At 29.7% G+C, this 16,645-nt stretch overlaps 1 protein-coding gene across 1 annotated transcript; it reads right to left on the bottom strand.

The window, feature by feature from the left end:
• Positions 1 to 5,839: 5,839 nt before the first annotated feature.
• Positions 5,840 to 9,095, bottom strand: LOC131647400 (lysine histidine transporter 1-like). The gene is made up of 7 exons (XM_058917296.1): positions 8,938 to 9,095; positions 8,211 to 8,594; positions 7,133 to 7,526; positions 6,401 to 6,506; positions 6,193 to 6,284; positions 6,035 to 6,103; positions 5,840 to 5,938 (listed from the first exon to the last, which is right to left on the bottom strand). Exons 1-7 carry the CDS (start codon positions 9,093 to 9,095, stop codon positions 5,840 to 5,842), a joined length of 1,302 nt encoding a protein of 433 aa, XP_058773279.1.
• Between the last annotated feature and the right edge of the window lie 7,550 nt (positions 9,096 to 16,645).

Raw genomic sequence — 16,645 nt, 5'->3', positions numbered from 1 at the left:
AAATCCGACTGGACATCAAACTGGCGAGTGTATTGAGTAACTGGTTTATTGGTCTAACCACTGGATTATTGGTCAAACTGCATGACTAAACCGTATTAAATCGAATAACTCGGTTCAATAGACCGGTCTTATAACATATATATATATATATATATATATATATATATATATAATCCTGTCGAACCAGATGATTCAGTCTCTAAAAACTATAACTAACACTTAAGTTTTTTGAAAATATCATAAAGAAATTCACAAGTTCATAATTTAAATTCAAATTTTAAACATAGGTATCACACATAACAATATATTACAAAATTACAAAGTATAATTGCAAACAAAGTTTGATTGCAACATAATCTAATTGAATAATTTGTGATAAAATAACTCCATTGTTTACAAAATTTAATTTTAAGGAAGGAAAAATTGTTTCAATGTTGGGATCTCTTTCTTCAATATCAAAATCATCTGCAATAAAATTAATCATCCACAACATTTTTTTTATTTCATTTGTTTTATTTTTTATTATAATTTTTCATTAAAATAATAAAAATGACATCGTTTTTAATTAAAAAAGCACTTAAACCATCGGTTTTTCCGGTTTTAACAGTTTACACCGATTTTAATTGGTTCCCACTGGTTCACCAACAGTTAAATCAGACCGGTTATCTAACCGGTTTCCAATTCAACTAGTCTGACCGGTCAGTCCGATTTTTAAATGTTGACTAAAAGTAAAAAATTAATATATTAAAATTACACGTAATTAAGATAAGGATTAATATAAAATGAAAGTAAACTTAATTAATAGAAAGTGAAAATACTGTTAGAACAAGATTTGATTCTGCATCTAACATTTAGTTTTAATGATAACAATACATTGTTTTTTAGAGAATAATTTTTTATCCCAATAGGTTATGACTCTGATCAACTGACTAATGACGTCATCAAATTTTGAACTCAACCCACTCTAACTCTGAAGAGATAACAAAGTGCGCTTTACAAAGCAAAGTGAAGTTCTAGAATGCTCTTTGACAAGGCTTTTGAAAGACTGCTCATCAAAGGTTTCTGACTCTGACTCTGATAATGGAGTTTTTGAAGATTTTTCAAGCTCTGACATTGTGTACAAGTTTTGAGGCTCTAAAGACCAAGTTCTGAAGACTCTAAAGACAAGTTTCTGGAGAACAAGTTCTAAAGATTTTGAAGACAAGGTTCTGAAGACTCTCTTTCAGCATTTGATCCTTCTAAACATGCTTCATCAACATGCATTCTGAAGCCTCTGAAGATTAAAAGATAAGTTAAAAAAGAAAGTACATGCTACAAGATCAAATATTCCTTCCATTATACTGACTTTGTGGCGCAAGGACAATACTACAGTATCATTTTGTCTACCACTCTCACTGACCGTTATGCAAGAATACATCTGAAATTTCGGAATTCCTATTCTATCCTCCAACGGATCTTTCTATGTTTATATAAAGAAGATATGGAAGAATGAAAAAGAGAACTTTTGATACAACTTTCACGCGAACATTTGCACAATAATCTTGAACTAAAATATTTCATCTTTGTGAGAAAAATTGTAAAAGCAAGGAACTTTTGTTCATACACTTGTTCTTAAACACTTTTGTGTTATTCATTGTATTTCATTTGTGTAGTCTTCTTTCATAGAAGCAACTTTGTAAATACACCTTTTGTATCCTAACTTTTGAGTTGTTATTTCTTGAGACTAGGGTATAGTCATAATTCTCAAGAAGACATTGACAATAGGTCTTTGTGGTTGTAATTAGTTTGGTTATAGAGGATGAAGTCCTTGTGATAAGACAAAATTACTTTGGCAGGTGGATTGGATGTTCGTTAACAGTGAACCAGAATAAAAATATTGGGTCCATTATTTTTATTCTTATTTCATTGTTTGTTTATCTTGATTGGTAAAAGTGTTTATTCTTGAAACCCAATTCAACCCCCTTTCTTGTGTTTCCTTATCCTTTAAATCTTACAATTTAGTTGAGTTAAAAACATGATTAAGCTAATTAATGTTTTTTTAATTTCCCACTCATGTTTTCCTTTAGCTCCAAACCAATTTCAATTTCCCTCTCATTCACGAATCAATTTTAATTTTAATCTAAACACCTTTTAGAAAACAAATTCGTTCAGTTTCTCTAAAGCCACTACATGACAAAAGCATCTCGCCGAGAAAACTTCCTAACCCAAGAAACGCTCGTCCGCGACATAACTTGTTAAGGAAACCCTCTACTCTCGTTAAAACATCTTATATCGCGATCCACGACTTACGTTTCCTACTCATCTTCTCCCAACCTCAACCTTTGTGGCAGAACTGGCTTCAACGATGTTGTCGAGGAAGGTGGATATCAGATTTTTCTACCGACGTCATTCACATTCTCCAATTGCAGGCAAAACTCTTCCGAGCTCTTCCAATTTAAATCACATTCTTTCATCTTTATTTGATTCTTCGATTCATCGTATACCTTGAGTTATATTTACTAATCTAAACCACAAAATTTCAATTATGTACTCTAACAGATTATTATAAAATCACTAGTAGCATCCTCAACAACCATGCGTGTCCACTTAACTATGTATTGTAGCTTTTCTTGGCAGTGACCTTTATGATATCCTTGCTAGCCGAAGTTGTTTATGACTTCGCAATCTTGTCAGTTTTAACCATCAATACTTTTGGTGATTTAGCCTCGACATATTATTCCCAGTGGACTTATTTAGTTGTGTCACATGGAATACTATCTGAACCGTTGATGTATAACATCAATATTTAGATGACATTCTCATACTTGTCCGTTTATTGTTAATTCTAAGCAATGTTGTGTGGTGGATTTTTTGACAACCTCTATGGATAAAAACCACTCTCAAGTTTTAGACTCTAGCATACTTTTTATTGTTGTTTCTTGCTCATTTTTAGTCGTTGTTCATGTTTTATGGACTTATAATTATGCTAAAATTCATTTGCATTTTAAATATCATAAATTGAAATAGGAAGAAATTTACAATATTAATATCATCATTAGTTTTGTGATGGATATGAATCTTGTCACTAAATTAGTAAAATTATTTTTCTTATAATTGTGAGGAAAATTGATTCTATCTTAGTTTTGCGATGGAATAAATCCCTCGAAATTTGAGAGGGAAACTTATTCCATCAATAATTAGTGACGGAAATTTAAACGATGAAAACATATTTGTTCATATTTAAGTGACGAAATAATTGAATTAATGACGAGTTTATTCTGTACCCATTTGTGACGGAATGAAAATTCCTTCCCTAAAACTTTGTGACATTGAAATTCAACACGGATTTGGAATCGTCACTAATTCCGTCACTAAATTAGTTCGTGATAGAATTTTAGTACATTAATGACGGAAAACTACCATCTCTAAATCCATTTTTAGTAGCGAGTCAAATTAAAATATCAGGACTCCCCATTCTCTTTCTTTCTATTAAAGTAATTTTAGGATTCTCCACTCCTCTTCTTCCTACTAATCACTTAACTTAGTAACATTGTTGAAGGTTGCATTTATTGATTAAATGAATGTAACGTCTCATCTAAGATTATGAAGATTCATTGTAGCTTATAAGTATATATAAAACTATTATGAACAAAACAATTTTTTACTATAGTATCTCACAATATACTTGTTAATTTTTATAACATAAGGAAAGAAATACCAATCACTGGACCTGTTAAGTCGACTTTCAACGATGAAGGTTATAGTGTTAAATCTCAGTGATGAAGATAAGTGGTGAGTTCTAAAGTGACTCTAAAAGGAAGAAAGCAAATGAAGAGTCATAATTTTTCTATTTTCTCATTTGAAGTATATAAAATTTAGACAGTTCTAAATTCAATTAAAAAGGAATAATTGAAGTTGAAAAGCACCTAGATCTGAAAAATATTTAAAATTAGAGATTCAACAACTAAAAATATTACCAAATATGTTAAAGAGCGATGAATATTGAATTAATTCAAAAACAAAATTTCAAATTCAAACAAGAGTTTTAGTATGAGAAAAAAGAAAACAAATTAAACAAAAAATACAATAATATGTGATAGAATATATAAAGAACTAAAAGTTTAAAGAACAAGAGCTTATATATATATATATATATATATATATATATATATATATATATATATATATATATATATATATATATATATATATTAAAATTAACCGTTGAATTAAAATATAATATCATATAAATCATACCTATAAAGTTTGAGATTTATCTATAATGATTTATTGTACCATATAGATATCCAAAGATTAATGATAAAATGAACTTTCATATAACGTTAATTTTGATGTAATTCAATGGCATAGTAAATCATTATAAATTAATATCCAATTTTATAGGTATGTTCTATATGATAGTATTTTTCAAGCCAACAATTGATTTTAAAAAATATTTATTCAATATATATATATATATATATATATATATATATATATATATATATATATATATATGAGGAGGAATATATTTAATCCAAGAGTAAGTTATTATAAATTACTCCACATCTTGATCATTTATTTTTTTTTAATCTAATGGTTAAAAATAATAAGTAATTAAATGTGGAGAGAGAATATTATTCCTTATTATTTTTAACCATTAGATTGAATAGAATTAATGGTCAAGATGATGTGGAGTAAGTTATCATAATATATATATATATATATATATATATATATATATATATATATATATATATATATATATATATATATATATATATATATATATATATATATATATATATATATATATATATATATATAGTGTTTTAAAAATCGGACAGGCCGGTTGAACCGGGAACCGGCCAAGTAATTGGTCTGATTCGATTGCTGAATCATATATGTCATTGAACCGATGTGAACCGGTCAAAATCGGTGTAAATCGGTAAAACCGACGGTTTTTCAAAACCGGTGGTTTAAATGCATTTTTAATTTTTTTATATTTTAAAAACTTAAAACAACATCATTTTAATTATTTTAATGAAAAATTAAAATAAAAAATAAAAGAAAAATAAAAAATTAAAAATTAAAAAAAATATTTCGGATGCAGTTAATTTTTTTGCAGATGATTTTGATATTGAAGAAGGAGATACCAACATTTAAATATTTTTTCTTTGAAATTAAATTTAGTAGACAATAAAGTTACTTTACTATAATTTATTCAATTAGATTATTTTGCGATTAAATTTTGTTTGCAAATATATACTTTGTAATTTTGTACTATTTTATTATGTGTGATACTTATGTTTAAAATTTGAATTAAAATTATGAACTAGTGAATTTATTTAGGATATGATATTTTTTTAAAAATTTAAGTGACAGTTATATATTGTAGAGACTGAATCATTATGTTCGACATATTTTATACCTATATAGTTTTGTTATAACGACCGGTCTATTCAACCGAGTTATCCGGTTTAGTCATGCGGTTCAACCAGTGACCCAATACCCTCACCGGTTTGATGTCCGATCCGATTTTTAAAACATTGCATTTTTTCCCTTGTTTGGAAATAGTATTATTTTTCATAAAAGCATGATTAAAGGGACACTCATAAAACATTAATATGACATAGTGCATAAATATTTTTGACAAATTCACAATATGCCATTTCTACAATATCTTTCGCAATTACAATGGCTACAACAATACCTTAATATGACATAGTGGATAAATTTTTTGGAGAAGTTCAAAATGTAATAAGTCTTAGCTAGTTTTCTCTGATTTTTTTATAGACTAATACAAGAGTATTCATGCAATAATCAGTTGCATTGCAATTAGAATGTAGATAAGAAAAATTTATGTGTAAAATTGGTAGGTCTTGGCTTCAAGTATAATATTCCTCAATGCTCCAATAGGTGCTAAAATAATTATACATAGCCCAAGCACAATACATATCTATAATAAATAGATCAAATAAATAAAATTAATATGTGCTTGAAGCATTAATAAATTATTAAAATATGAAGAAAAATGATAAAAAAAAATACTTACCCAATTAGTACACCAAGACAAGCTGAATCTTTTAGGATTATAGATTTTAAGCCATATGATACATGGAAGCTGAAAAAGTACTAAAATGAATAATCGAGCAAAATTATGAAAATAACAATTCTAAGAAAATTTAATATTTGTAATTTCTTATCGCTTACAAAGTATGTTGTTGGAGTAACGGCAAACCCTCCAAAAAAACCTAGCAAACCACCGAAAAATGGAAATGTAATAGCAATGAACATTGTGAATGCTGAAATAAAAAATATTTATTATTAGTTGCAAATATAAAATATAACAATATTTTGTAACTAGTTTTAAAAAAAATGATAACTAAATTAAAGTTATACAATAATTTATTTCACTTACCCACGTATAGATTACGAACGACAAATCGAAGCATTATACTTGGCTCAAAATTCAATTTCCTCACCAATACACTTTCAAGCATGTCAAACATTGGCATTGCAAACACCTACACCAACCATCAAAATATAAAATTAATTATTATAATTTTTTGTTGCTTTAGTTTTTGTCAAAAAAAAAAGAAGAATTAATTACTAAACCTAAAGTTTTTTCATGATTCACTGTTTCAGTTCTCAAAATTATAAATGTAAAACTTTTCATCCTAGATACTAAAATTAACGGTTTTTTTAAAATAATATTTAAGTGATTTTTTATCAAATTATTTTTATCATTATAATTTTAAAGAATAAATTATTCTAATTAAGCAATCTAATAAAATCAACGAAATTTCAATGAAGTCATTAAATTTATAAGAAAGTGAAATCTTTTGCACGCAATCGAAGAGATTAGCCCCAAAGTCATAAAAGATCACAATGAGCGACACAATTTTTCTTGTAGAAATGTTGATTCGCTTAATTCGAGGTATAATACTCAGAAATTGCATGCAGATGATATATGATTCATACAAAAAATAGTAAAGTTTAAATATAAAGACTACTTCGAACTTTCATTAATTTTGATCATGACACAATTATCCAATTTAACAAATTTATTGATTAAATTTAAAATAATGATAAATTAAAATTATATGTTCAAATAAATTATTTTTTTAGAATTAAAAAAAATGAATTTTACCTGATAGCTTCCAATTACATGGAAAACAACAAAGAAGTTGGCCATTGCAATCATCCAAGTTGGTTTCTCTAAAGATATGAGAATATTATCCTTAACCTCATTACCAAACATCCAATAACCAATAATTGCAACGGGCCAATAGCACAAAGCAACAATGATATAGGCAACCACAACTCCTTTCCACATTGCAACCTTAGATGGGTTTTCAGTTGTTGAAGGAATTGTTGCTTGGATTTCTAATACCACACTGTGTCCAGCATAAGCAAAAGCAACAGAGCCTATTGCATTAAATAAATTAAAGACTAAGTTTGTAGTAGTTGTAGCATTGTTACTATACTGTACATTTTCTTGTACTCCCTTATGCGCACTAGCAACCCAAGCAATTGTAGAATAACTATAGAGAACACGTAAAATATTTGAGTTAGCATATGGTCATGTGTGGTTAGATTATAGAGGAATAACTATAAAATAGTTAACAAAAAGTATTGTCATCGAGTTAGTTCCGATACAATAGAAGTTTTTTGTTGTGAATCTACAACCTACTAGGGGCTATAATAAAAAATTTATTAGTTGAATGATAGAAATAAAGTTGGAATCTATTTGTTTTATAGAAAAAAGAAACATTTTACTTAAAGATGTTAGGGATGCAAGTTAACAAATGCGCCTATGAAATCAAATGTGAAAATAAAAAAGATAAATAAGACTAATTATTGATAAAGGACACTTGCATAAGCATAAACTCACATAAACTAAGAAATATTCTCCACGACAAACACTTTATCAAGGAGAATATTGACAATAGGTGAATTTTTCTCTGGCGCACACCATTAATTCATTAAATAATTGATATTTCCAGCATGTACTTCCTAGTGCCAACTTTGAATTTTAATATTTGGTTTTGGCCATTATAACTTATATCTATGACCTAACTTGGAAAAGTGTTGGTCATGATCAAAAGTCATTAAGGGGAAATGTGGAATTTTTATATCGATTAAAAATAAAAAAATATTTATAGAAACTAAAACTATACTTAAACTTGAAAATTAGTAATGAAAAGATTAGAAAGAAGTTAATATACCAGATGGACATGATTGCTGCAACCAAAGATACACCAGAAATGGAGTTAAAGTTGGGTAGGTGAGACAATACGAATTGAGCAGAGGCAAATATCATAATGAAAAAGGTCAATCTAATCTTTTTACAACTTGGACATACTATATCATGGAACTTTTGCAAGGATGTACCCCCAATGACCATGTACACAATGTTCCCACCAAGCATTACTATAACTTGTTGAGGAACCACAATATAAAGACCCAACTTTTCTCCAAAAGCATGTTGACTTAATTCATGGTATCTATCAAAACGTTTTCCTGGAACCATTTCATGCATCTCAACCATTTGCCACAATGTATATAGTGTAATGATCCATGAAAGAATAAGTAAAGTTACACCTGGACCCCTAAAAATAATAAAAAATGAAATATTAATTGATTAATGAGTGAATTTTGACTGTTAAAACTCTTTAATAGTTACAGTTAGAGTTTGTTTAATAGTAATTGTTTTTAAGTTGTTACTAACTTTATAGAACATTGAGATTCTCAAGTGAACAAACTAATAAATTTGATGCATTTTAACAGTTAATCTATCATATTCACCAAGTAATTTTTCTCCAACATATTTAAAATTAATGTCTTAAGTAGAACTAAATTTGAAAGCATAAGAACCATATGTTTAAAATCGTTTCTTTATTTTATTCTATAGAATATTACATGTAAAAGAATTAAGGTTTAAAATTAATATACCATCCAAGTTGTGACATGGCATAGGGGAGACCAAGAACACCGGCTCCAACCATGGCAGTGACATTGTGAAAAGCTGAGCTCCACCATTTTGCACTCCTGTCTGCATTAATAGGAAGCCATCCTTCAATTTTCTTCTCCCTTTCTAATTTTTCTTCCATCTATTCAAATGATAACAACAAATATTTAATTAAGATAAAGCTAGAAAATGAATTAATCAAATCACAATGAATTATAAAAAAAATTATGTTTTATTCTAAAATAATTTTACAGATAAAAATTGAGTATTTCAAACAATTACATTTAAAATCCAAACAACAAAAATAACAAAAATGAGAGATAAAAATTCCAATTACAAAGGCCATTAAAAACAAAAACAACTAGCAATGCAAACAATTAAATTATATTATGGACATGGTTAAAATATTTGCTAGCATGTAACTTGATCAACTACCTCTTTGATCCTATTCAACCCTACTAATTGAGGTTGGAGTCCACAACTCAAGAATTTTATTATTGCAACCATTGCCTTAATCATCTGGAAAGCTTGGCACATAAGAAATGAACTTAGATTCATTGACTCTCAGATAAATTATGACAGGGAATTTAGAGACATGAAAAATTGGATTCACGACGTGAGTACCTCTCTAAAAGGTCTTATATACTTATCAATGCATGAATTCACTATATTGATATACTTTGTTATCAAATGTTGATCCCCTTCTGCACTCTACATTTAGCAAACCAATTGAAAATATTCACAATTTTATTGTTTTAAATGCAACACATATAGGGCGTCACAAGAATCTTGGAGTTACTATATGACGAGGAGTTTTATGTGACTCGTCTGTCATATACTTAAGGATATTTTTGCCAAATTTATGTATCGTGGTGTCTTATCAAACTGAAAATTGCAAGTATTAATCTACCTATAGAGCATGCTTTTAGGAGATGATGGACTCAAATTTGAGTTGAGATTGATTGATCTACCTATAGAGCATGCTTTTAGGATATGTATTATTATTTTTTCTTTAATTATACTATTTATTTCAATTAAAATAATTTTAATTTTATAATAATATTTAAAATTAAAACATAAGTTAAATCTCGTTGCAATAAAACAAATTTATTATAATAGAAATGATATCAAATTCTAAAAATAGAGTTTAATTTTGACCTTATTTCAAAAAGTTTTGATTGCAATATATATTAAAAACATGTATACAAATAAACACAATAGGAATTTTTTTTAAAAAATGAATGAAAAAAAACATGTTTCTGATAGTATCTTGAAATATATGATTATAGGAAAATTGAATTTTTACACAAATAATTTAACTTATTTTATATCTGCATGTATCTCTTAGTATGGTAAATACACTTTTTTTATAGAGTTCGACAGCTACTTTGAATTGAAAATAAGATTACAACAATTACAATAGAAAAAATTAAAATAAATCAAAAGATTAAATATAAATTTTCTTGCAAAAAAAATATATACATCTCTGCATAATTTTCATTAATTTCAATCTGCAAAATTTCTAATAGAAAAAAAGGAGAAAGAGAGAAACTTACAGGTTGGTGGTGAGGAGGATGAGTAGAGTTTGGTGATTGAGTTTCCATGAGATGAGATAGAAAAATGTATTCTTTTCCATAAAACCAAATATATATATTTCTCTCTCAAATTCAAAATACCAAACAAGTTGTTTCAAAATAACCAACAAGTTGTTTATTTCTCCCTCAAATTAAAATTAACAGATGCTTGTTTCTCCCTCAAATTATAATTAACAGATGCTTGTTTCTCCCTCAGATTCAAAATAACAAACAAGTGGTTTATTTCTCTCTCAAATTAAAAATTCCAGCACTCTTTGTTTCATATTCTATTTTCACTTAACAATTATACCTAGATCTAGAAACGAACATGTAAGTTTTTCTCTCTTTTATTTTCAATTTTTTTTTATTATATACCCACATTTCAAATTTTGGTTTTTACTCTAATTGTACTATTAATTTTAGGAAAGAAACCATTTTGAAATTTAGATTGTGCAATTAATATAAAATAAAAAACTGAAAAAAATATAATAAAAGAGTTTGGGTTTAGTGCATGAATATAAAATAAATGGGGATGGTCTATAGTCTAATAGATAGACTTTAGTATCGTATTAAAATTAAAGTTTGATCTAACACATTCAACAAAATCAATTTGTAAGATGGAGAGTGTGGCTCCATACAAATTCTTTACAAATTTTATATTTAATTAATTTAAATGTTGAGATTTTTTTTCAATAGTCTCAATCTTGTAATAATATTTTAATTATATTATATATATATATATATATATTCTATTTTTACGAGAGAATCAAATAACAAAATAATTAAAAAAATAATAAGCAAAGTTGAAAAATTGAAAAAATTGGGTATGAACTGCGTGTAGATTGTACAAATTGTGGACAGACTGTACGAACTACAATTTCAGCGGCAATTATCGGGTCAACGGGCGGAGGTTCGGCATTTTTGAATTTCGAGAAATTTTTTAGTTAAGTAACTTTTCGTTACCCTGATGATAAGTCTAAGAGTCAAAATTGTTTTGAGTCAAATTATTACTTGAGCGAGACCGCCAACGAATAGAGTTAATTGAAAGTTTATATCAATCATGCAAGAATTATCAATTGAGAACTTTCGGATGTTTTAGAGTAATTTAGAGTTGTTTTTGGAGTTGTAGAGACGGTTAAAGAATTGTTTTAGAGTCCACCTTAAGAACTCTTTTGAGTTAAAGACAAATATTGTCACCCTTTTGATGAGTTGCGAATATAAATTAATAAATATTACTCTGTTGATAAGTTTTAAATATTTTGATGAGTTGATGGGTAGTTTGAGTGTTGTGTAAATTGAATTGCTGAGTAATAATATAAATTTACTTTGATATTGATCGTTAATATAATTAATGAGTTGTAAGTATATTGTTGAGTTGTGGTTTTAGAGAAACCTTTTTTAGTATAAGTTAAATTATTCCGAGAGAACTACCGTGTTAGCCTTGCATTGGTAAATCCATGGTTCGGGGAGGAACTTGTTTAGAGTACGAGAGTATTAATGTTGTTGCTGATTATGAGATCGAATAATAATTGTTATTAATTTTTGAATGCGAATGTTATTGCTCTTTTCATGCATTTATGTATATCGGAGATAGGTAAACGAGGTCAAGTGTTTAGAGAGAATCAATGACAGTCTTATTGTTCAGAGAGAACACAGTTTCAGAGAGAGAATCAATGACGCTATCCTTGTTGTTTAATCCACCAATAACTTTTGTAAAGTTATTCTCACCCCTTTTCTGTTGTTGTGTGGCTTGTTATGCCTATATTGCATGTGAGATATTGGATCAAACTCTAGTATGGTCGAAGGGTAGCTTCTTGGTTCGACAGGATTAAGCATGAAGTAGAAGGTTGTTCACATGCTGGTGTCGAAGATGCTGGGTTGTTAGCATGTTAAATTAGGTTTAGTGTTTAAACCCTAATTTGTTAAGTTAGCTTGTTTATTAAGTTGACTTGTATAATGGGCCTTGTGGAAAAAGCTCATTAGTTAGTATGTTAGGTTTTATTATAAATAGCATACTAGTCTCTCATCATTGCAAACAACAAATCCTAATTTAGGGTGAGAGATGTTATTTGTTATTCATGTAAACTTGTAATCTTGTTTAAAGAGAAAGTAAAAGAATAGCAGTTATAACCAATTCTTGTGTTCTTCTTCTTCCTTATTCTTTATTCTTTCCTTGTTTTATACTTTGTTCTTGGCATTGAATTCACAATAAATTGGTGCGGTGAGCATGGAGAAGATGCCTTCAACAAAGTATGAGATTGAAAAGTTCACCGGATTGAATGATTTTGGTCTGTGGCGCTTGAAGATTGTAAATTCTAGTAACACACGATGAATGTCGTATCGGATGTTATGACATCCACTTCAGAACTTATTATAAAATTTCGTAAAGAGTAAACAAAAACAGTAAAGAACACATGAAATTGTTTACCCAGTTCGGTGTGAAACAACACCTACTCTGGGGGCTACCAAGCCAGGAAGGAAATCCATTATAAGTAGTATTAATTCAGAGCCAAAACTACCAGTTTAAACCCCTCACTTAAAACCTACCCAATGCAATTTCAATCTAACAATAGACCTGAGCCCCTACTCACTCCCTCTCAATCGCAGCATTGATAACAAACAAAAAACTATGAAAAGCAAATTGAAGACACACTCCAACAAATCTCGATCTTGCTTAAAAGCTTCAATCAAGAAACATAGCACTCGTTCTTAAAAGCTTAGAGTGACACACCAAATTACAACTCAAAAACACCCTACTCCAATACAATTATCAAAGAGATAATTGTTTGCCTCACAATAAAACACTAACACAAAAACACACGTGAAAGTAAACCACAATGCACAAAATTCTTCACGCAAAAATCTCTGCCTCTGAAAGTAGGATTCGCAATCTTCTTATAGGCAGCACTTGGGCCTTAGAACTTCCAAACACAATTAGGATTAACCAAGTTAACCTAATTTCCACATAATCAGGGTGTTAACACATATGTTGTAGACGAGATCTTCTACTGATAACCATTCAGCAAAATATGTGGTTTCCTAAAATATAGCCTGAGATAAATAAGGAAACATAACATCGCAACATAACAGCCACTCCTGGTAATTACTGATGTCATGATATCGAGCATGACATCCAACTAAATTATGTATTAGCTCAAACATACAAACCTGCAGAACACTACACATAGCGTGTCATGGCATTAGTCAAGACATCAAAACATATAGGAATGTTTTACCATAAAATGCAGCCAATATGAAAACATCTACAAAGATGAAAGCCCTATTGGTTCAGCAGGGTTGCTTGGAAGCGTTGAAGGGAGAGGCGGCGATGAATGCTGAATTAACGGCAACGGAGAAGACGACTATGATAGAGAAAGCACACAACGCAATTTCGTTGAGCCTTGGTGATAAGGTTCTTAGACAGGTATCAAAGGAAACGACGGCATCAGGGTTATGGATGAAACTTGAAAGTTTGTACATGACCAAATCACTGGTAAATCGAATCTACCTGAAGTAAGCTTTGTATTCATTCAAGATGATTGAAGATAAAGTGTTAGCTAAGCAGTTGGATATGTTCAACAAGCTAATTCTTGATCTTGAAAATATTGATGTGAAGATCGATGATGAAGATCAAGCGCTGTTACTATTATGCGCTTTGCCTCAATCACATGCTCACTTTAAAGAAACTATCCTGTATGGAAGGGAGTCTCTGACCTTTGAAGAAGTTCAATCATCCCTGTATTTTAAGGACTTGAACGAACGAAAGGAGCATAAACCTTCGACTGTTGGTGAAGGTTTGGCCGTAAAAGGAAAATTCTTTCGAAAGGATAGTAAGTTCGACAAGAAGAAAGGCAAAAGTCAGTTGAAGTCTTGTAGTGGCGAAGCATCTGGTATTCGATGCTATCATTGTAAGAAGGAGGACTCAATATCAAAGTGCCTATCCATATGTGCTTGCATGAGAATCCATATGTGCTTCAAAGTACGTTACTCTTCATCTCCGATTTTCATTCCTTTTTCTGGGCTTATGTTGCTTTCTTGATATTTCGTTCATGTTGTATATGCTCAAGCCAGTATCTGAGTACATGTTTCATATAATATAGGTCTAAATTTGCATATGCATATGCTTTAGGTTTAGATGTACATATACATATGCTTTAGTTTTCGGATTAGATTTTGCTGTGTCATTCACATTATTATTCGTGTATGAATTTCAGAAGTTGTTTATTATAAAGGAGTTCTTGAATTCCTTGAATATGATGATAAAAATCTTTCCATCAATAATTGTATCTTTTTTGTCCTTGTGTTGTTTGCGTGAATATCAATAAAGGTACAAAGGAAGAAATATTCCATCACCTTTATTGTGATGTTATATGTCAAAATATATAATATGGACGTGACATGGTGAGGTGGATATAAAGAGGGAAGTCAAGCGTCACAAAGTCAAAGAGTGGATGAAGATGAATATATGGATGATCGACTAGAGGATATATCCCGTGATATTAGGGAATCATATTTTAAGAATGATCATATTTATGATATTTTATGTAGTAATAAAAACACTCTTTTATTTAAGGGATGAACAAGTTTTGCATGATTGTCGGCGGTGTGAAATTTGTTTAATCTGAAGTCAAAAAATGGATGGCCGGATAAAAGTTTCACGAAATTATTTGATTTTCTAAAGAAAATGTTGCAAGAAGATACCAAATTATCGGATCGTTGCTATAAGGCCAAGAAGATATTGTGTCCAATGGGTTTGGAGTATATCAAAAATACATGTTTGCCCTAATGATTGCATATTATACAAGAAAGAGTATGAAGTCTTGTATCAATGTCTGAAATGTGGTGTGCCGCATTACAAGCTGAAGGCCAACAATGGTGATGGCAATGACTATGACAATGCTTGTAGAAAGAATCCTTCGGCTAAAGTGTTATGGTACTTGCCAAAAATTTCACGATTTAAGAGACTTTTTGCTAATTCGAATGACGTAAAGAATCTTAGATGGCATGCATATGAAAGGAATCGTGATGGAAACATACGCCATGTAGCTGATTCGCTGCAATGTAAGAACATTGATTTGTTGTTTCCAGATTTTGAAGTTGAGCCAAGAAACCTTAGACACAGGGCTCGCCATCGATGGAATTAACCTCTTTGGTAATATGATCACTAATCATTCTTCGTGGCATATTCTTCTCACTATTTACAACCTATCTCCTTGGTTGTGCATGAAGTGCATGTATATATTGTTAAGTATGATGATTTTTGGACCACAACAACCTAGTAACGACATAGATGTTTATCAAAGTCCATTAATTGAAGATTTACAACTCATGTGGGATGAAGAAGTTAAAGTTGATGATGCATATTCTAGGGAAAATTTTAAGATGCGTGAAATATTATTTTGCATAATCAACGACTTCCCTGCTTACGGCAATTTGGCTGGATATAGTGTCAATGGGCATACAGTGTGTCCTATATGTGAAGATGATACTTGTTATCACCAACTTGGGATTGGAAAAAAGACCATTTACCTTGGGCATTGAAAATTTCTAAAACCCGTTCATCTGACGGGCTTTTGATATATAGTCCAAAATGAACTGCAAGTGCACAACCTATCGAAGTAATATATAAGATTATCGAACCATAGAGACCAATCGTCAATCTATCAACTCTATTGCTAAGGTGCTTATCTAAGGTAAATCAATACAGTGGAATGAGTGCAGTGCAAAGAAATTAAAGGGATAAATTAAATAGCAGATGAAAACAACGGGATTGAATGTAAATCAAGTAGATCAGACGATGTTCCAGTTATACATGTATAGAATTACTTCTGGGGCAATATTTTCTACTTATAGAAAGGAATAATTTAACGGGAACTTGTCGCTTTTGCATACTAAGAACCGAGTTTACACTTTAATCATGTCCTTTTATTGTCACTTATAAAAGGGTGCTTTCCGCGTTAAAATATGTAAACCTATTTTTAAGAAATTAATTACTTGTCTTTGCAGAAAAGTGGTTTTAACTTGGAAAACTTAACTTCAAGAGACCCTTGCCTTTTGACCAAGAATTAGATTTTAAAGCTATAAACGCGTCCGAAAACAATTTCAAAATTGTTTTCTA

This window comes from Vicia villosa, linkage group LG2, assembly GCF_029867415.1.
Source record: "Vicia villosa cultivar HV-30 ecotype Madison, WI linkage group LG2, Vvil1.0, whole genome shotgun sequence".
Taxonomy (NCBI): Eukaryota; Viridiplantae; Streptophyta; class Magnoliopsida; order Fabales; family Fabaceae; genus Vicia; species Vicia villosa.
The sequence above is the reverse complement of the archived record's forward strand: the minus strand, read 5'-3'. Positions and strand labels throughout refer to the sequence as shown.